Below are 22386 nucleotides of genomic sequence, written 5' to 3'. Positions count from 1 at the left end.
TAAACTTATTTAGGCTATCAACTTCCACGACAAGGGATGGAAGTCAATTCTACATCTGTCTTTTCTCAATTTGAATTTATGCCCTCTCAGGTGATTATTCTGTGCAAGAGGAAGAATCCCATCAGCATTGAGCATGCTCAAACCATTCAAGGCTTTATACACCTCTATCAGATCACCTCGCCAGTGCCTAGTCTCCAGACACTGTAATTTGCAAAACTTAAGCCTTTCTTCGTAAGAGCACCCCCTTTGTTCCATTCACTAATCTTGTTGCCCTTCTCTGTACTCGTTCCAGCATCTCTACATCCTTCTTGAAATGAGGCCTCCAGACTTGTATACAGTACTCTAGGTGTGGTCTGACCATTGCCTTATACAAGGGAATAATCACCTCCTTATCCCTGCTAGAAAAATTCCTATATATCATCGACAATACACCATGAGCTACTCTTGCAGCCCATCTGCACTGCTCAGAAAACTTCATATCTGCCTGCACAACCACCCCCAGGTCCCTTTCATTCTCTACCACTATCAGTGTAGTACCACAGAGTTGATACGTTGCTCTGGGGTTGCTGTTTCCCATATGTAGTACTTTACATTTGTCAATGTTAAACTTCATTTGCCACCTCTCAGCCCATCTGCTCAACCTTTCCAGATCCTGTTGCAGTAGCATAGTGTCAGTAGTGTCCTTGACAACCCTGCCAACCTTCGTATCATCTGCAAACTTGGACATTAAGCTTGATATACCATCATCAATATCATTTATAAATACAGAAAACAATAATGGACCCAATACTGAACCCTGAGGGACTCCACTAATAACATTAGTCCACGATGAGCAGTGTCCATTGATTACCACTCTCTGTCTTCTCCCCCTCAACCACCCCTTTATCCATAGCAGCAATTTGCCTCCAATGCCACACTGCTCCAATTTGTGCAGCAGTCTTCCATGTGCATATCGACTACAATGTATCGACCACAGTCACTGGCTAGTTCAACAATATTGGCGCCAACACTGGGAGTCGTAACATCCAAAAATCGCCAGTGTTGGCGCCAATATTGTTGCAGCCCATCTGCACTGTCTGAACAGTCGGTGGATTTTTATCCCTTTACAGCAGCGAAAAATCCACCGACTGTTCTCTTCCGCGACTAGGACACGAAGACGAAAGAACGGCATTAAGTTTGCCGATATTCTTTTGAGCAAAGAAACAACTCATTAAAATAAATAGATTTAACTATGAACAATTCTAGCAGCAATTGATTTTGTTGCTTTGCAACCTTATATAGATTGTCAATGATGTCCCGAAACTAGGAAACGTGGTCAATCTGTAACTGAGATATATGCATTTGAACTTTGTTAAAATCATTAATCATGCGTTTCATAGAATTACCCATAAACTATGCACATTCATTATGAAGAGACAGAGGTGATTCAGATAGATGCCTGACACGAGTGTCTATAGAAATCAGTGTATCTGAATTTTCTTAGCTGGTCACATTACAATCCATGAATTTTCCAGTCTTTTGAACTTTTGTTAATTTACACTGCATATTGTTAGCACATTTGAGAAAACAGAGATAAAAAAAAGCTATACACATAAGAAAATTAATACTTGAAATCCTGCAGTAGCAGCAAACCTGTGAATTACACATCTAACACAGAATTAGGCCTAACACACACTACAATAATAACATATGGTTATTATTGAGAAAGGGTCATTAGCTGTTGAAAAAACTACCTAACCACCTGGCCTTGCAGAACTAAACAGCTTAAGTAAATTTAAGGAAGAAATGGATATCTGGATGAAACCAGTCTGGCTTCCTTAAAACAATATCTTTATTAATATGGATTAATTAATACCTGTAATTGAACTATCAGTAGCAGATGTGCTATCTTCCCATTCTGGTACCACAAGTTGGGGTTGAATATCTGGCACTGAACTGTCTTTTACAGTTATATTTGCACCATGATTCCTCATTTCTGATTCATCTAAAGAATGATGCCTTGTAATTGGAACACTTGCCATGACCAAATGAATGTTCACATAATCATCTAGAAACAAAAAATATTAGGCAAATCAGTATAAAGATTTTACCAACAATCTTTAATATGATAAATGCATAGCATACAAGGTGATCAGAAGATCTACATGAAGGTTTCAATAAATAATAGGCAGTCAAAGTTGCTAACTCTCCCCCCCCCCCAATAAAAGTGACAGTTCATTAAAGGGCTTGGTTAATTATTTACATTTTTTTGTGATTTAAACAATTTTAAAAATATACCTAAGCTTAAATACAGTTGGACCTCTCCTTTAACGAACTTTCATATAGCGAAATTTTTATGTAGCAAACTTTTTTGATTCCCCCCCCCCGGTCATTACATTGAAAATAGTTTCCCTATAACGAAGAAAATTTCCATAAAACGAACTAATTTCAAGAGACCTGGGTGCTCATTGTTCGCACCTCTGGCCTGTGGGCAATAAAGCTGATGCTGTAGAAGGCACGAATTAAGAGCTAGAAGGATTAAGCATTAATCCCTTTAGCTTTTAATAATTAAAGGCTTTAGTTCCACAAATTAAGAGCTAAAACATTTTACAATTTAACGGTGCCTGTAAAACCCTTCAGGCGGAAACTGGCCAACCATGGCACAGGATAGAAAAAGATGGAAGTTTGGGAGAAGCCTTTGTCCTGCAGTAGATCAGCCATGGCTAAAAAGAAATAAAACCTATACAACTTATACATTACTATGCCAAGAAGTCCAAATGATCAGCTGTCCACAGCCACTGGCAAAGATTAAGGCATATTCCCAATGCAGGCACTGGCTCTGGTCAACCTATTTTCTACCGTAAGCATACTATTAGAGAATTAGGTGAGAGTGATCTTCCTTTATCTCAGAAATTCATCTGTTGTTTTGAAGAAATGAGTCATCCACACTGTCATCTGTCTCTGTTTACATGGTAGCTACAAGTGATCCCTAATTTCAGCTTTGTTTTAACTACTGTGCAAGAAACCTTACAGTGTCTAAAAGGAAATTCTTGAGAGTAGTGTGAAAAAGTGGAAGTGCTTCATAGTGTAGACTGCGGCGTTAAATAAAAAGAAATTGCTTTAAAATTTGATATACCTGCAGTAGTGTGTCAACCATTCTGAAAAATCCTATTTCGATTCTCAAACCGTTTGAGGAAACAGAACCCAGTCGGAAGTGTGCAAAATTATGCCTTCAGGAAAATGTAAATGAAGCAGTTTTTAAGTGAATGAAGTTGATTTGAGACCAAAACATGACAATATCAATGCTATTAATAAAAGAAAAGGCTACGGAGTACGCATCTTTTCTGGGGCACAAAACATTCCAAGTCAGTTCTGGTTGGCTGGACAAATTTAAAAGTTAAATTTGAAAGTGGAGTTGCAATAGAAGAAGACTATACCCATTGGAAAGAAACAGTTTTGAAAAAAATTATGGAGGACTAAGAGTCCAAAGCTATGTTCAACGTTGATGAAATGACTATTTTTTAAATGTTTGCTGAACAAGATACTTACTTTTAAAAGTGATAAATGTTTAGGTGGTAAAAATAGTAAGGAAAGAATTACACTCTTTGTTGCAAATATGGCTGGTAATGAAAAACTGAAGCTTTAGGTAATAGGCAAAAGTAAATAACCCCGATGTTTCAAAGGAGTAAAGTCGTCAGAGTTAGACTACAGCAAAAAACCTTGAATGACAAGCAAAAATTTGAGCAGTGCATTTTAAATTTCTATAGAAAGATGACAAAAAAAAACAGAAAAATCGCTTTGATTGTCAACAACTGCCCTGCCCACCTTCATTCAATAATTCAACTTACAAGTGTGAAGCTTGTTTTCTTCCATCTGAATAATTCGTCTTACCAGCAGCCAATGGAACAAGGCATTATCAAGAATTTGAAAATGCACTATCGAATCGAAGGTGCATACTGAAAAAAATTGTACTGAGAATAGAAACCAACCAACCTATAGATTGCGTTATATATTTGCATATCAGAGTCGGCGAAAGGGTGGAGTTAAGATGTGACGGAAAGGATTAAGAACTGTTTCGCAAAAACAGGTTTTGCTGAAATGCTAATTAACAGAAATGAGTGGGATGAACTACTAGAAGACATTGAGCATCTTAGGAAGAGTTCCAAGTGAGGTTTCCTCAGTGGAGAAATTGTTCTTGATGAATTTTTAGGAGTTGATAATAATGTCATAGTAGCTGAATATCTTGAATGATGTCAACATTTTGGAGCATATTTAAAGAACTAGTGAATATAACCACGACGGGTTGGATGAAAATGAGGGGCACTATTAAACCTTCCAAACAAATGTTGGCAGCATTTGAAACTTTGCATCGATTCCTTCAGTGGGAAGAAGATGTAACATAAAATATATCTGAGTGTTTAAAGTTGAAACAAATGCAAACATTTTTATGAATGGTGTACAGTAGAATCCAGTGTACAACAAAAAAAAATAACCAAATATTTTACAACATAATTTTTAAAAGTGTACTAATAAATTGTGAGCATCATGTAAGTAGTCATTTCTTAATATGTATCTATTAATAAATTGTTTTAAAATGTTAGAAAATTTATTCATTCCCACTTCTTTCCTATCTTTTACTATATTTCTGAATTTTAAGTATTTTTCATTGTTGAAAAGGTCATATTTCTTTATAACAAAATTTCTGTACAACAAATTTTTTCAAGGGAACAATCAATTACGTTATATAGAAGTCTGACTGTATATGTCTGGCCTCAAATAGAACAATAATAAATTTCTATATGTTAATCATCTTAAATTCAATGAGCTTGAAGTGCTAGTCAAGACATCAAAGGCAGATACTGTTGGGATATCAGAGACATGGTGTCACACAGAGATAAGCAGTGCAGAACTGGAATTTGAGGTGTACAATGTATACAGAAAGAATAGACAGGACAGGAAGGGAGGATGAGTTATGCTGGTAATTCAGAAACACAAAATCTAAGGAAGTGCATCCAATTGACATTGGTGGACAATGCAATGTTCAGTCTGTTTGGTGTGACATAAGCACTGGGAAAGGAAAAATGAGAGGAGGTGTGTTATAGGCCTAATGAATCCGATGAGTATAATGAGCAATTGCGCAGAGAAATAGAGTGGGCCAGTAAATTGGAGTGTTTTATAATGGGGGATTTTAATTTCCCGGATATTGACTGGAATTTGTGGGTTGGACACTCACACACTAGCAAGGTTTTGTGGATTTATTGGATGATTGTTTTCTACAGCAGCATGTTCGGAAAGCAACTAGAGGGAGTAATACTCTTGATTTGATTATCAGTAATGATTCTTCATGCATCAGGAATCTGCAGATAAAGGAACCTTTAGGTGGCAGTGATCACAGTGTGCTGAAGTGGGATTTACTCAAAGAGGTAACTACCATCAAGGGTAAAGGGAAGGGTTTTTGCTTTCGCAAAGGTGACTACGGTAGTCTGAGACAGTATTTAAATTCCATACAGTGGAACCAAATGATGATGTTACCAATAGCAAATTCAAAATGGGAAGTATTCAAAGAATTAATCTTGGAAGCTACTAGGCTTTTCATCGAACAAAGTTTGAGCCCGTGACCACCAAATACGGAGGATGCGGAAAGGTCAGGGAATGACAACCGCATATCCCCAGAGCAATATGACCTTAGTTGCTAATGCTCCTAAAAACCAAATAACAAGACGACAACAAGACATACCAACAAAGAAATATTGTCCAAAATTTTGGCCTAAATGGATGTTAGATGAACTAATTAGATATGTGACAGAGAAGTAAAATGCACAGGATACATATAAAATAACATGTGACACAGAAGCCTATGATAGATATAAGTTGGTCTATAATCAAGTTACAAAAAAAGGTTAGGCAGGCAAAGGCAGATTACAAGAAATCTTTGGCAAAGGATGCAAAGAAAAACAGCAAAGAGTTCTTTACTTATGTAAACTCTAGAAGGAAGAGGATGAACCAGATTTGTCCTCTTGATATCGATGGGTAAACTGTTGATCCTGCTCAGGTAGCTAACAAACTAAATGAATATTTTGCATCGACATCCACACATGAGGAGTTATTCAGCGAGGGAAATACCAGAGGTGTATTCAACTCTGGCAGTAAGCTAGAGAATCATGTAATAACTCAGAGTAAAGTGGAGGAGACATTGTTGAAGATAAACACAAGAAAGGCACCTGGGGTGGATGGGATCTATCCAGTTATATTAAAGGAGGCAGCAAAGGAAGTAAGCAAACCCTTAGGCATAATTATGAGAGCTTCCTTGGACTCAGGGGAGGTACCCACAGACCGGAGATGTGCAAATGTGACCCCAATCCACAAAGGAGGATCAAAGGGAGACACAGGTAATTACAGACCTGTTAATTTAACTTCTGTGCCAGGAAAATTAATGGAGGCACTGGTTAAAGAAGCATTGCAGGATCATCTAGACAAGACTTCAGTTATAGATTGGGCACAGCATGGGTTTGTTAATTTGATTGGATACTATGATGCAGTCACAAAGCAACTGGATACAAAGAATAACTTTGATATCATATGTTTGGATCTTAGAAAAGCCTTTGATGCTGTTGCATATGGAAGACTGCTGCACAAATTGGAGCAGTGTGGCACTGGAGGAAAATTGCTGCTATGGATAAAGGGATGGTTGAGCAGGAGAAGACAGAGAGTGGTAATCAATGGACACTGCTCTTTGTGGACTAATGTTATTAGTGGAGTCCCTCAGGGTTCAGTGTTGGGTCGATTGTTGTTTTCTGTATTTATAAATGATATTGATCATGGTATATCAGGCTTAATGTCAAATTTGCAGATGATACAAAGGTTGGCAGGGTTGATAATGACACCAATGACAGTACACTGCTGCAACTGGATCTAGAAAAGTTGAGCAGATGGGCTGAGAGATGGCAAATGAAGTTTAACATTGACAAATGTAAAGTACTACATATGGGAAGCAGTAATCCCAGAGTAATGTATCAACTCTGTGGTACCACACTGACAGTGGTAGAGAATGAAAAATACCTGGGGGTAATTGTGCAGGCAGATGTAAAATTTTCTGAGCAGTGCAGACGGACTACAAGAGTAGCTCATGGTGTCTTGTCAATGATATACAGGTATTTTTTTAGCAGGGATAAGGAGGTGATTATCCCTTTTTTCACTTTCTTATTCCAAAGGTGTTTTTCTTTCTGCTTGGAAATTTGCTCATATCTAGCCAGTTCCTAAAAAGGGTGACAAATCCCTCCCATAAAATTATCGTCCCATTGCCATTACTTCTACTCTTTCTAATGGAGAAATCAATTAACCGCCAACTCTTAAACTACCTAGAAATGTTCCATCTGATCAATGATTGCCAGTATGGATTCCGTCAGTGTTGATCCACTGGAGATATTCTGGCTTATGTTACCAATTTATGGACTAATTCAATGGAAAAGTTCAGGGAAACACAAGCAGTTGCTCTTGACATCTCAAAGGCTTTCGATCGTGTTTGGCATAAAGTTCTCCTAAACAAGCTTCCATCTTATGGTTTGCGAACTGTTTTTTTGCAATTGGTTATCCAGTTTTCTCTCTGATCGCTCACTGAGGGTGATGATAGATGGCTCTCTGTCTTCTAACTTCTCCACTAATGCTGGTGTCCCCCAAGGTTCAGTTCTTTCCCAAACTCTTTTCCTCTTATATATTAATGACCTTCTTCCATTGACTGGAAATCCTATCCATAGTTTTGCCAATGATAGCACATTGCATTCCACTTTCCATTTTGAGAAACCTTGCCCTGCTCAATAAACTTCAACGTCTCAAAAATCTGCTACCAATTCCTTAAATGCCGATCTTCAGGTAATTCTCCAGTGGGGCCAAGACAACTTAGTTGATTTCAATCCTTCTAAAACTCAGTCTTGTCTTATATCTCGCAAAGGAATCTTCTGCTCCTATGCTTATCTTTGGTGACACTCCAATTTCTAGCAAAATATCTCACTTTTGGGGATTACCCTGACTTTTAATCTCTCATGGCACAAGCACATTACAAATATTGCTTCCTCTGCATCTAAAAAACTTGGTTTTTACTTTTCTTCCAAACAGCTGTTCACTTTGTACAAATCGCAAATCCGCCTTACAATGGAATATTGTTCCCACACCTGGGGTGGTGACCCCAAAACCTCTCTCAGCCTTCTAAATTCCATTCAGAAGAGGGCAGTTAGGTTAATGAATGACTCCTCTCTAACAGAGTCTCTCCACTCGCTGTCTCATAGACTTATTGTTTCTGCTGTATGCCTTTTCTAAATATATTTCCATGGACACTGTTCTTCTGAATTGGCTTCTATAATTCCCGCTCTCTCTTTCAAAACAGTCCAAACATGTGCCGCCACCAGCCAACATCCATTTACTGTCCAACTTCAAACTCACAGAACCAACTTTTCATCTTCCTTGTTTATTCATTCAATTGCCATTTTCTGGAACAACCTTCCTTCATATGTATTTCCTGAAAATTACAGTCTACTGAAGTTCAATCTAATATCAACAAATATCTTCTTTCGTCTGCTCAACCTCCAACCCAAGCACGGTACTAAGTATTATAGGTTCTAATACCTCTCATGTTTGGGGTTTTCATTAAAAAAAAAAAAAAAAAAAAAAAGAACACATGCAAGAACCAGTCAACATCCTTTTACTCTCCAACTTCAAACTTTATAGAACCAACTTTTCTTCTTCCTCAATTATTCGTTCAACTTCCATTTTCTGGAACAACCTTCCTTCATACATATTTCCTGAAAATTACAATCTACAGAATTTCAAGACTAATGTCAAGAAATATCTTCTGTAATTTTCTCAACTTCCAACCCATGCACAGTACTAAGAACTTTAGGTCCTAACACTTCTCTCGTGTTTGGGGTTTTCATAAAAAAAAAAAAAAAAAAAAAAACCAAAACACAACACATTTAGATTCTAAATGTCACCTCCAAAAGTCTAAAATTAAGTCTAAGTGAGCTTAGAGCCTAAAGCAAAATCTAATCCATATTTTCAATTTAGCCATTATCTTCACAAGTCTATATCCAGTCCTGCTTTATGTCTCTACCATTTAGTGTACAATGGCAAAATATAATATTTCTCTTCCCCTATCTGCAGAATTCCACATTTTAAAATATGGCAAATGTTAAAACTGGCAATTTGTCTGTCCCTGGTCCTGAGGAGAAAAGTATAATTCTTTTAACTATACTCCTTTTTCCAAATTAATTGTTCTTGATTCTCTGAAAATCTCCTCAAAAATGTACAAACTGGCACCAAAGTCTATGTTAGGCTATCATTCTAATGTTGTTACCAACATTTTTCAACAATAACATACAGGCCCAACTGTAAACATTTTTCTTTTTCTTTCTACTTCGTATATTTAAATTTAAATTAATATTTATCCCTAAGTTTTACATGTATAAATAATCTTCAAAAGCTTAGTTATATATGTAATATAAATAACACTGGAATTACTAGAACCCAGTGCTATGTTTGTTATAGTAATTTCAATGTAAGCCTCTATGGCCATATGCCATCCAGGGCAGATCACTACAGATCAGTGTAATTTATTTAATGGGTATATGCAGTGCTTGCATTTTAGTTTATTTTGGATATAACAAAATATCTTTTGCTAGAAAGCATTATCTTATAAAACCTCTTGAAAGATAATACTGTCAGTGTAGACTTTCCTTGATAATGGTGCAGGTCTGCCTAGCCTGTGATACTCGTAATCTAAGTGAAGCACTCCTGGGAGGGTTATTATAAAATCAAAAATAAGACTCGAGTTTAACATTCTACAGTTCATTTGATCAGTATAATTAACTTCCCAGTGAAGTGATTTTTATTTATACAGGGTGTTTCAAAAGTGATGGTCAATAATTTAAAGGTGAACTGTACAGACTACAATATGCAAAAAAAGCCTAGTAAACATGGGTCCTTAAGTGAATTGTTTTTAAGATATTGCACATTTCTAGTTAGGATCCACCACTGACTTGTTTGTTTAGGTTAGGTCATGCTCATTCTCTCCCTTTCCCCTCTCTCAATGCTCTGAGATGTAGAAGGCATACTAGTACATGTCAAAGGATAGTCAACATGGAAAGAGGTTACAGCAATGAAGAGTATGCGAACATGCACTTCATGTATGGTAAAGCCAATGGCAGTGCACTCGAGGCTGCACGTTTGTAGTACCAAGAAGCATTTCCCTGCCGAAGGCAGCCCAACAAGCACACATTCATCAGGGTACATCAACACCTTAGATAACATGGGCGCTTCGCACATGGAGTACGAGCAGGGAGGCCCAGAAGCATAACACCTGATGTTGAGAAAGGGTGTTAGAAAGAATAGAACAAAATCCAGGAATTTCGACAAGGAGGTTTGCTCTGCAAGACTGGGTACTGAGTCATAGCAGTGTGTGGCAAATTTCACATTGCCAATTACTGTATCTCTACCATATCCAGAGGGTACAAGGTCTCAGCAATACAGACTACCCTTCCAGAGTGAACTTCTTCCAGCGGATGCAACAACACTGTGTCCTGAACCCCCAATTTTTAAACATCATTTTGTTCACTGACAAAGCTGGGTTTACTCGTGATGGTTTTTTAAATTTCATAAGTTTCATAAGTTTGGTCTGACAAAAATCCTAATGCAATTCACAAATCGTGACATCGGCAACGTTTCTTGTTGAATGTCTGGGCAGGACTACTAGGAGACCATCTAATTGGCCCAAACTTTCTGCCAAACAGGCTAACAGGAGAGCTGTACCTTCAGTTCCTGCAGAATGTTCTTCTAGACCTCCTTGATGATGATGATAATGTTCCACTTCAGCAACGCCAGAACATGTGGTTTATGCACGATGGTGCACTGGCACATTTTGGTCGAGTTGTGACCTGGTATCTAACTAGAAGGTATGGTCAATGGTGGATAGGCAGAAGTGGGTAGGCCTGTAATATGGCCTCCCAGATCACTAGACTTAAATCCTATGAATTTTTGTATCTGGAGTCATGGAAAAAGCTTGGTGTACACTTCTGGCATTAACACAGTTGAGGAATTGCAGCTCCGGGTTGAAGGAGTCTTTCAACAATCAGAAATGCCCCAGGAATGCCTGAGAGGATTTGCAACTCAATGCAGAGAAGACTACAAAGCTGCGTATGGATGCAAGCACAGCATTTTGAACACCTTTTGTAACAACCTGTGATGCTGAAACCAAAAATTAAAAATGTATTATTTTATGTTTAATAAAACCACCTTTAGCAAGGGATTCAGTTTTTTTGCTAAACTAGTGCTCCCATAGTCAGTGGCAGATTTTAACAGAAAATGTGCATTATCTTGAAAACAGTTCATTTACAGCCTGATGTTCACTAGGACTTTACTTATTTTAGTTTGCACTTTTCACCTTTAAATTATTGACCATCATTTTTGAAACACCCTGTATATCTCATTTATACTACAGTTGGTCGTCGACTTACGACCGACTTCTGTTCTGACTGACCGGTCGTAAGTCGATCTGGTCGTATGTCGGCCATATATTTATTAACAGTATTTTTTAACCTTTCTAATCTTTTTATCATCTTTATAAATTATTTTTATAATCTTTTAAATTTTTATCATCTTTTATTTTTAATTTTAAATACAGCAATGTTTTTACCTTTTACTTAGCGATACTGTACTAGGCGTAGAAACGAAGGTATCTCTCTCTATGAGCTTAAATTCAAACGTTCTCTACATTTTAATTGGTTTATTATTCGTACTGTTTATAAAAAAAAAAAAAACTACAATCTATAATTATATTGTACATAATGTGAAAAATAATACTGTGCATAATGTACTGTAAATACTAAAATTAATGTAAAAATTAATACAAATGAAACTTACAAAATCAATTTTTAATCTTTGCTTGTGCTGGATTGTGCATCGTCAGGGTCATGTTCTTGGGTTGAGGTAGGAGATGTTTATTTATAGAGACATTATGCAAAGCAAATCTTTTTTTAAAACGCTTAAACCACCCAGTACTAGCCTGAAAATCTTCAGCGTAATCGTCTCCGGCGCGTGATTTTAAACTCTGAAAAACAAACTTCTAGCCTTTGCTTGCACTGTGTGAAGGCTCATGGGTGTATTTTTTTTGTATTAAATCTTCCATCCACATAAACAACAATTTCTCCATTTCATGGATGGGTTCCTGTCGTTGTTTGGTTAAAATTGTAGACATAATAGGTGCAGTATCGTCGATGCCATGGAATGTGATAATTTCAAGTCATGTGCTATCGTATTCACTTTCTTTCAGCTTTCATACTGCTGGATAATTTTCGTTTTACACTCTGAATCAATAGTTTTCCTTGACTTCTTAGCTGACGTATATGTAGATGAAGACATTTTCCTTTTACTAAACATATTATGCGCAGTGGAATTTTAATTAATACACCACACGCAACAGATGCTTAATAGCGACTGGGTGTGTGTGAGAGAGAGAGAGAGAGAGAGAGAGAGAGAGAGAGAGAGAGCGACTGAGTGTATGTGCCTGGTGCTGTCCTCAGGCCTGCCGTCATCGACGTGCCTCCTCACCTGGGTTATGGGTGTCCTCAGTAGTGATTTCCTGATTTATTATTAATTTATTCATTATTTATTATATATATATTTTTTTGTGGTCGTAAGTGCGGCCGGTCGTAAGTCGCATAGGTCGTAAGTCGACGACCAAGTGTATTTCATTAAATTTTTCTGTCAAAGGAATCAAAGAATAGTTATGGGGATCACTCCAAAACTAATGCCTCCAAATCTTTGCTCTTGGATACCACTGGAGATAAGCCAATTAAACTGCATTTTATGCATATTAAACTGCGTACATGTATTTTTCTGCATATTTGTCATCATTTTGTATATACTTTCTCCACTGCTGAACTCCTGTATTTTTCCAGCATAATTTTCCAGTCCACATACCTCACCCCACAAAGCAAAAGTTTCTTCCAGCCACTAAGAGCCACTTCTTTACAGTAATCCTTTATAGAGACAAAAATAAAAATGTCTGACGGTGAAAAAGCTGGATTGTACGGGGTAAGTGACAGAAAATTCACCTAAATTCTCCAACAGTATGGAATACTGGTATAGCATCTGTCATGCCATGCAGAAAGAAATTTTCCTTTCTTCTCTTGCAATTCATGTCTTCAGCTTCTTCAGTGCCTCCACACAGCTGAATAGTGTTCAGCTTGCTGAGCAAGGCCCAACTGATCCTACATCACTATTCAGGAAATCCACAAGGGTAATCCTTCTCTTGTCACAAAAAAACATGGAACATATTTCTCCAGCATATGGCTGAGACTGGTTTTCTTCTTTATTGGTAAACCTTTGTGCTGCCACTCCACAGACTGTGGTTCATAGTGATGTATGTAGTCTAAGTTTTCATGAGGAAGTTGTTAGGAAAATCAACAAGCATGATAACACGGTGCTCCAAAATATTGGTACAGGTTTGCACTCTGCTCTTTGTGATTTGGTGTTAACATTCATTGAACCCACCTCACACAATTTCATATATCCTGGATTGTCCACAATTGTTTTCAATGCATTAAAGGCTATTTTCACTTACTATTTGCACACATTTCTCAGGTCTCGATGCATCAATCTTCACAATGAGTGTAGTGTTCTCTGCATTCAAAAACTCAGTAACACACAGCACTTCATATGCAAATCAATGTCATTCTCCATTTCCAAATATTACAGACATGCCACCTCGTGCAGTGTCAATACTTGCAGCATATTGGGATTGTTTAAATTTTCAGGTGACACAATCACTTTGTATGCAACATCACACAAGTAGAAAAAAAAAATCGGATGCATTAGCTTCACAGCAGCCCTCATATTTAAGAAGCTAGACAACATAACAGCCACTAATCTTGAACCAGTGTTATAACATGTAGTAAACATTACAACGTACATTCTGCTGAGAAGTGCATAAGACCAGGCCCAGTACTGTTGGGTTAATAATAGAACTATTTCAAACAATAAATAAATCTATTTACCTAAATACAAATACAGCAGTGCATGTCTTGAAAATTAACGTCCAAGTCAACAGAAGCCTACTTGGGAAAAGCATCTGTCTTCAGTATTTTCTGAACTAGTGCAGTATCCTACAGAATAGAACAACAAACATGAAGAATAATGAGAAATTGATTCAACTGTAACACCTGAATGATTTTATTATATGCTCTAAATTCCAAACATATTTTTTGAAACAAGAGCAAAAAATTAGCGGCTCCAACATAACACCTGATTAATATTGTAAAAAAAAAAAAAAAAAAAAATCTAATATGCATTAAAAGCGGGGAAAAAATGCTTCATACAGGTGCTCCCCTAGTTTACAAAATTTTGGAGATATGAACAAAGCTGCTCATCAGTTTAACACATGCACACCATTGCTGTTCACTAAATTTTCTGTTTATACTCCAGGACGACCAAACGGTCAGGGGAATTCACAAGATAGGCAGAATACAAGAAACAGCACCGTATTCAGCAGTCACGGGCTTGAACCCCGGTCACTCAAGGCACGTGTACTTATGCACCCATGCGCCTGACCACTAGGCTACGGCGGCCTCTATTTTAACCTAACAAACACTAGTTTGTTAGGTTAATACATATCGAAGTTTCAATAGCAAAAGCTTAATATACGGTACTCACTTTAGACAATCTGCAATTGTTGTTTAGGTGAATGATTAATTGATGACTAAATTTTTCACTTAATGTTTACAAATTTGTATATTGGGGTTTGGGTAATTTAAAAATTGGTAAGTTTACGGGATGAGAATAAATTAATTTAAAATGGAATTAAAATATGCGCAAGGAAGCAGAAGTGCACAACTCCATCCCTGGTTGTCATGAAGAACGAACGTGTGCTGTAATTTAAAAGAATTTCTATGCTCCCATGATGCTCTTTGAGACATGTGGGAATCTCAAGTGTGTGAGATTCCAGACCGGGGAAAGGTTGGAGGATAGTTTCGCATTTATGATGTTTAGTTTAGAGTGGTGATGGAACCATTCTATGACGAGGGCTTCGTATTGGAGAATTTTGTAACTGGTTTTAAGTTTTACTATGGTAATCAACTGGGGGGGGGGGTTGTGGGTATGGGCGTGTAATGTGAGCTCGGTGCTAGATTGTCCTGTTCTGAAACTGTTATAGTGATAATATGCCCGTGTATTAGAGGTTTTTGTGGAACCAAACTTAGTTGTAGTGCTTCCAATATAGCAAGCGTTGCAATTTTGTTAGCATTTGATCAAATATACAATGTTGTTCATGTCACTTGTCGGGTATTTGTATGTTTATTTGTATGTATTGAATAAGGATTTGAGTTTGTTGTATGCGGAAAATATGAGTGTAATATCTGTACCCGTGAACACCCAACAGAACTGTCCCGCAAGATCACTATGATAGGAAAGGATGATATGTGTATTTGCTTTTGTGATGTGTTTGGTTGAATTGTTAGTGTTACTTTTTGCAATGGAAATAATGTGTTGAATTAGATGAAATGGGTAGTTCCTAGCTGTAAACTTTTTTGTGAGATATTGTAGTTCAGCGGATAAGTCATCTTGTGAAGTGATATATTTTATGACGTTATGGATTTTATTGTAAAGAACGGCTTTTTTTGTGCTAAGTGGGTGGTGTGATGCGAAGTGTAAATATTTCCCTGTGTGTGTGTTTTTTCTAAAGATCTTGGTGCCCAGTTTGGTGCCTGTTTTGTATATAGTAAGCTTGAGAAAGTTGACTTGTTGGTTAACTTCTATTTCAAGTGTGAATTTCAATCTGTCATGTATTGAGTTGAATTTAGTAAAAAGACTGTCTATTGTAATTTTATTACCTATTATAAGTATATCATCTGCATAACGTGTATATAGCTTTATCTCTGAAGGGTAAGGTTGTAGGATTTGGTTTTGTATTGTTGCTAAATAAATCTCAGATAAAGGAGTGGAAATACCTAGACCCATGGGTAGGCCAAATGTTTGTTGGAATATTTGGTTATGGAACCTGAAGTATCTGGCATCTAGTAATAATGAGGTAAGTTCTAGGATATTGTTGATGGAGAGAGAGGTGCAGTTGATCAAACTGTTATCTGTCATTAGGTATTCTCGTAAGGCTTGTAATGTAAATGGTATGTGTATGTTTGTGTATAATGATACTATATCAAAAGACGCTAAGATATCTTCATTGGAGATTGTAGTGGTACTTATTTTTTCGAATGCTTGTTTAGTGTTGCTGATTTAAAATTTTGAGAATCTTGTAAGGGGGGGGATATAATTTTTACTAAGAAAATGGTTAAATTGGCGAAGGCAGATTTACTACATGAGATTCCCACACGTCTCAAAGAGCATCACGGGAGCATATAAATTCTTTTAAATTACAGCACATGTTTGTTCTTCACTCAACTTTGCCAACTGAAGACATTTTTAACAAAACGAAAGTCTATCGTTATGACTATTGGCCTCATCTGTTTCACATATTTTAGAGTTTTTAATTAATTTATTCTTCATGACAACCAGGTACGAAGTTGTGCACTTCTGCTTAATTGCGCATATTTTAATTCTGTTTTAAATTAATTTATTATCATCCTGTAAACTTACCAGTTTTTAAATTACCCAAACCCCAAAAAATTTAGTCATCAATTCACCCAAACAACAATTGGAGATTGTGTAAGGTGAGTACCATATATTAAGCTTTTGCTATTGAAACTTAGTCCAACAACTCGGTACTTTAAGAATTCTATAATTATCTAATTGTTAATACATATCGCATTTGATATACATACTCAGTTGGAACTGTTTGCAGTTATTTTTTTATTTAAACAATATGAACCCATATCATGTTCAATAAATGTAACAGTAAAGAGGCTGAAATCGCTAGTAAGAAGAGTCACACAATTTTGATGATTTTTATAAGTTGAAGAGCATATAAATTTATAAGATATTACTTAGTAACCAGATGTTATCAGTGTTTGGACTTGGGCACACTGCAGAATGACGTCATTCCAAATAAATCACTTGTTCACATTGTGCAGGCATAGATCTCTCGTACCACGAATATCAATTAAGAAATGAAAAAACTGGTATGAGTACATTGTTTAAAGATGTCCATCTCATTCTGTCCATAGTAAGTCCTGCCCTTTTATCTTAAAGCTAAAGAATATGTTAGATTGCAGATGGATGTTAATATAGCATAGCAGCTATTTTGCATATCTAGTATATGTATGAACATATTTTTTGGTTAATTGAAGTGATTTGTATGCAAGTTATGAAATGAGTTGAGTACAAGATCTAGATGAATAATTCATATTGTGGATTCATATTGTCGAGGGCTCCTCGCAAGAAATGGGGAGCTCAAATCACAGAAGCTGGGAAACAGAGATTTTATTCTCAGTTGGTAGAAATGGGCTGGTTGTGGTAATCTGTTTCCTTATTTCTGGGTGGGCATCCACTTCCACACATGGACCACAACTGGTGTTACAACTATTTTCAACTTAAAGATATAAGTAGCCTGGACAGAGTGAGTTCCTTTTGTTGTCTATGAATTATTCACATGTGAATGTTAAAAGACTGTCAAAACTATTAGTCTGAATATACCTCCCAAGGCAGCGGCATATACAAGTATCATCATAAGGGAGGCAACCAGGTTTTTGAGTGTGTTTTTTTAGATGGACCTAGGAACACTGATATATACACATAAATAATGTTTGATTGATTATCTTAATTGGAATATTAGGCAAGTATGTGAATAATAATACATATTAATCATAAAAAATTATAATAATATATTATTTCCAAACATTTGGCAATACAACATGCAGAGCAAATAAGGTTATGAAATATGCAAGAAAATTATAAAAGGAAAGAATAATATAAGTGCGTGCAGAGGCGGATTTACCGTGAAGATAATGAAGCTTAAGCTTCAGAGCCTCTTCAAGATCCTAGGAGGGGGCCCTAGCAGTATGTTCACATGGCCGTATGTTTTTGTGAAATTTGCAAAAGTAAGATATTTTAGACATAATCGGTTAAAACCACTGTCTCTTTCCACTCCGGCTTCCCCTCCGTCACACTTCTCCTTGTGTCAGGTGGCAATGGAGAGGCCACCAATGGATGTCGTAGCTATGAAGGATTCTGGCTATGCTGTGCAATAGAGCAGGGTAAAATGGGATGTGGGCGACGCCAAACCGGAAGGGTAAGGTTGATAGGCGTCAGATGAAGAGCATCCGATGTTGTGACAGCATGATGTATGCAGTAATTGTGGGTCTGTTCAGGGTAGCTGCACTTGCTGAGGTCAGACTTGACCGTATGTATTTCTTCACGTGCCAGTAACATTGGAGCAATGTGTACAAGCCCTGTTCATTAGTGAACAGGTAATAAATGTGATTATTTTAAAAATTAACTACTGCAATTATTAATAAGATACTTTGTTGAAAAGCAGATAGTATTATTAACCAATACAAAAAAAAAAAAAAAAAAAATTCAAAAGGAAGTTTCATAAATGCTGGTGCTTTCAGTTTTAAAAACTGGTGTCTCTCTGACCTGTAGAAAATACATGTGTAGCAATTTTTCAGGGTAACCATACTATGTTAAGGATGAAATAAAATTTTAACTTTGAAATTAAATTAGTAAAGCATTAGCATATAATTTACAAAATAAATAAAGGAAATGAAGTATATACAGATAGCCATCAGAAAGGAAAAATTTGGAGATAAACTTTTCTGTACATATGTGTGTGACAAATATGAGAGAAAAAAACTGGTCAATTAAAGAAACCAACTTATTTACCTGGTACCAATCACAAGAAAGGATAACTTATATATTAAATGTGCCTTTCACCTCAAACGTTCTCATAAAAGTTGTAATGTTTGATTGCATTATATATTTAGAATATGATGCCACCTAATTTATATCACAAATGATTTTGTAAATGCTGTGAGAATATTTTATATCTAGTTTGCAATGTGTTTGTATGCTATGCTTTTTTACAATCATTTCAGTAATATATGAGTATTGAATGAGTTTACTTTTAAGTATATTTACTTAAATAGCACACTAATGCTATGGCTGTTACTGCAATTTCCATAATGTTGAACAATAGTAGAAGTCTATCTATGTACACATAGATAGACTTCTGCCTTGGAATCTGCCATGCTATACCAGTAAGTGATATAATCTACTATTAACAGAAAGCTGTGTCCTTCAATGCATTTTTCATACCAAACTTTTGAAGGTTTGCATTAAAACCTTTTGTGCTTGAAACCCTGTTGGTGATTCGAACCCATGTGACCAATAAACACTAACATTCTCTTATTCTTTATGATGTGAACTCCTTTGACTCTATGTAGCCATCCTGGAGAAAAAAAAAAAATAGAAAACTTATATATAGAGAAAATAACTGCTACAACAAAAGAGTAAATTAACTTTATTATAATAAAAGATAAACAAACAAAAACAAAACTAATAATGTTAAGGCACTAAAATTTATGCTAACGCTAATATATTAGCAAGTATATATAAGAATATATAGGAATTTTTCTAGCAGGGACAGGGAGGTGATTATCTTATTATACAAGGCAATGGTCAGGCAACACCTAGAGTACTGTGTACAGGTCTGGAGACCTTATTTTAAGATTGGTGAGGGGAACAAAGGGGTGCTCTTACCAAGAAAGCCTTAAGTTCTGCAAATTGCAGTGCCTGGAAAGTAGGCACCTACGAGGTGATCTGATTGAGGTGTATAAGGCCTTGAATGGCTTGAGTAAGCTGAATGCTGATGGGATCCTTCCTCTTGCTCAGATTAAGAACCTGAGGGGCCACAGATTCAAATTAAGAAAAGACAGTTATAGAACAGATATGTGGAAATTTGCCTTTACCTGGCAGGTAGTTGATAGGTGGAACAGACTTCCGTCTTTTGTTGTGTGATAGCCTAAATAAATTTAAGGCTGAGCTGGACAGACATTTGGAATGAATGGAGTGGAGGGGTGAAATGGGAGATTTTTTTTTTTTTTTTGGCTAATGCTGCATAAACTTGCTTTCTTGCATCGTATGCCTCTATTAATGCTAAAGTCAATTTCTGATTTTGCTTTATAAATATACTTATTCCAATTTCACTATGTCACTCCACTTTTATGATGCCATTTGAAAATATAATAATTTTCTTTTTTTTTTAAATTCACATAATTTCAAAAAAAAAAAAAAAAAAATATATATATATATATATATATTTACTTACCTAAGTACACATATGGGAGTGCATGTCTTAAAAATTGACATCCTAGTTAACAGACGTCTACTTGGGAAAATCATCTGTCTTTGGTATTCTCAGCCCTTCTGATGTAGTATCCTACGGAACAATAAAATGTAAAGTATAATAAGACATTTACACTTTACTTCTGCTCCAAAGAACTAAAGTAAAAGGAATAAATAAGAAAGAAAGAGATTTAGATACGTGAGTTTGAAGTTGGACAGTAAAAGGTTACTGACTGGTTGGGCAAGTGTGTGGCCAAGTTTGGAAGAGAGGGGGAAATTATGGAAGCCAGTTCAGAAAAACAATGCCTATTTATAGGAAAAAGCATGCAGCAGAAATTGAACAGCTAGGAGAGAGAGCGTGGAGAGACTTTGTAAGAGATATCATTAATTAACCTAACTGCCTTCTTTTGAATGGAGTCTAGAAGTCTAAGAGAGGTTATGGGGCCCCAACCAGACATGGAAACCAACATTCCATGGTTGCATGGTAGAGCAGATTTCAGATTTTTACAGAGTGAGTAACTGTTTAGAAGAAAAGTAATGCTGAGAAAAGTAAAGTAGATGTAGAGGGAAGCAATATTTGTGCTTATGCCAAGAGAGATTAGAAGGCAAGGTAAATCCTTAATAGAGGAAGGCAAATGGGCCTGTGGTACTGGATTCCATGATTAAAGATTAACAATACAGCGTATCCAGTGACAAAATTTTTAATAACTAAGTATGGAGCTTTCAGGGTAAATTAACCCCTTCTTCAGCAAAAGATGTATACAAAATACTAACAAAATATAGATGTTAGAGATAGAAATAAAATATAATATAATAAGTACCAAGTGAGTTGCACGTGCTCTAATGCACACATGACTGTGTAATTGAACATTATTCACTAGATTGGCATTCAATGGTGGGCAGCAAAATCACAGACGAGTGTGATTTTGCTGCCACCGCTTGACGAGTTTCAAGACTGTTGATTCCAAGACAGGGTTGTAGCCTCGTATTCTTGCAGTGATCACACAGCCAAGTGCGCATTACGGAACGCAAAACTCACTTGGTATTTATTTTATTTTAATTCTATCTCTAACATTAGTATCTGTTAGTATCTTCATAAAGCTCCATACTTAGTTATTAAAAGTTTTGTCACTGGATATGCTGTACTGTTCTCCTTAACAAAGGTATATGTGATCTTGTCTAGAAATCTGAGTGTCGTCAAAGATAAACACAGGAGCAGTATCCTTTTTGTGAAATAAAGAGTAGTGAATTTTAGAAGGATTGAAATTAACTAAGTTATCTTTCCACACTGGAGAGTTACCTGGAGATCAGCATTTAAGGAAATAGTATTGGATATTCAAGAAGTTGAAGCTGTGCAGGGCATGGTTTCTCAGGCTGCAAGATGGAATACAATATGTCATCACCACCAGCAAAACTATGAATAGGATTTTCAGTCAATGGAAGAAAGCCATTAATATGCAAGAGGAAAAGAGTGGGAAAAAGAACTGAATCTTGGGGAACACCAGCATTAATGGAGAAGTTAGAGCCATCTACCATCAAACGCAGTGAGTGGTCAGAGAGAAAACTGGATACCCAATTACAAAAAACAGTTGGCAAACCATAAGATGGAAGCTCATTTAGAACACCTTTATATCAAATATGATCAAAAGCTTTTGATATATTAAAAACAACTGCTTAAGTTTAACCAAACTTTTCCATTGAATTTGTCCACAGAAGCCAGTATACCACCAGTGAATCAATATCAACGGAATCCATAATGGTGATCATTGATTAGATGGGAGGTTTCTGTATAGGAGTTGGCAGATAATGGATTTCTCCATTACTATAGAAAGAGTAGGTGCAACGGGATGATAATTGGATGGGAGGGGGGGGGGGTTCACCCCTTTTAGTAACTGGCTAAATATGAGCAAATTTCTAAGCAAAAGGATAAACATCAAACTGGATAATCCTTCTAAGCAGAAGGATAAACATTAGTGTATTGCATTTTTTCACTTTCTTATTCCACTAAATAAGAAAGTGAAAAAAGGCAACAAAGAACAACAAAGAACAGAAAGGAAATTTTTCTTTCTCTACTTGTTCTCAAAATCTTTGAGAACAAGTAGAGAAATACCATCAGGACCTGGAGTTTTC

At 36.4% G+C, this 22386-nt stretch overlaps 1 protein-coding gene across 1 annotated transcript in view; it reads right to left on the bottom strand.

The window, feature by feature from the left end:
- Pcif1 (Phosphorylated CTD-interacting factor 1) overlaps positions 1-22386 on the bottom strand; it is a 429173-nt gene that overhangs the window by 377736 nt on the left and 29051 nt on the right. Inside the window, exons 2-4 of the mRNA XM_090384018.1 lie at positions 20240-20350; positions 14022-14129; positions 1856-2047 (exon numbers count right to left, since the gene is read on the bottom strand). Of these exons, the coding sequence (XP_090240144.1) occupies positions 1856-2021 (166 nt within the window). The 5' untranslated portion in view covers positions 2022-2047; positions 14022-14129; positions 20240-20350. The remainder of the gene's footprint in view (positions 1-1855; positions 2048-14021; positions 14130-20239; positions 20351-22386) is intronic.

The sequence above is a fragment of the Mastigoproctus giganteus genome, chromosome 10 (assembly GCF_048544385.1).
Source record: "Mastigoproctus giganteus isolate SK-2022 chromosome 10, ASM4854438v1, whole genome shotgun sequence".
Taxonomy (NCBI): domain Eukaryota; kingdom Metazoa; phylum Arthropoda; class Arachnida; order Uropygi; family Thelyphonidae; genus Mastigoproctus; species Mastigoproctus giganteus.
Note: the sequence above shows the minus strand (reverse complement) of the source record. Positions and strands in the feature narration are given on the sequence as shown.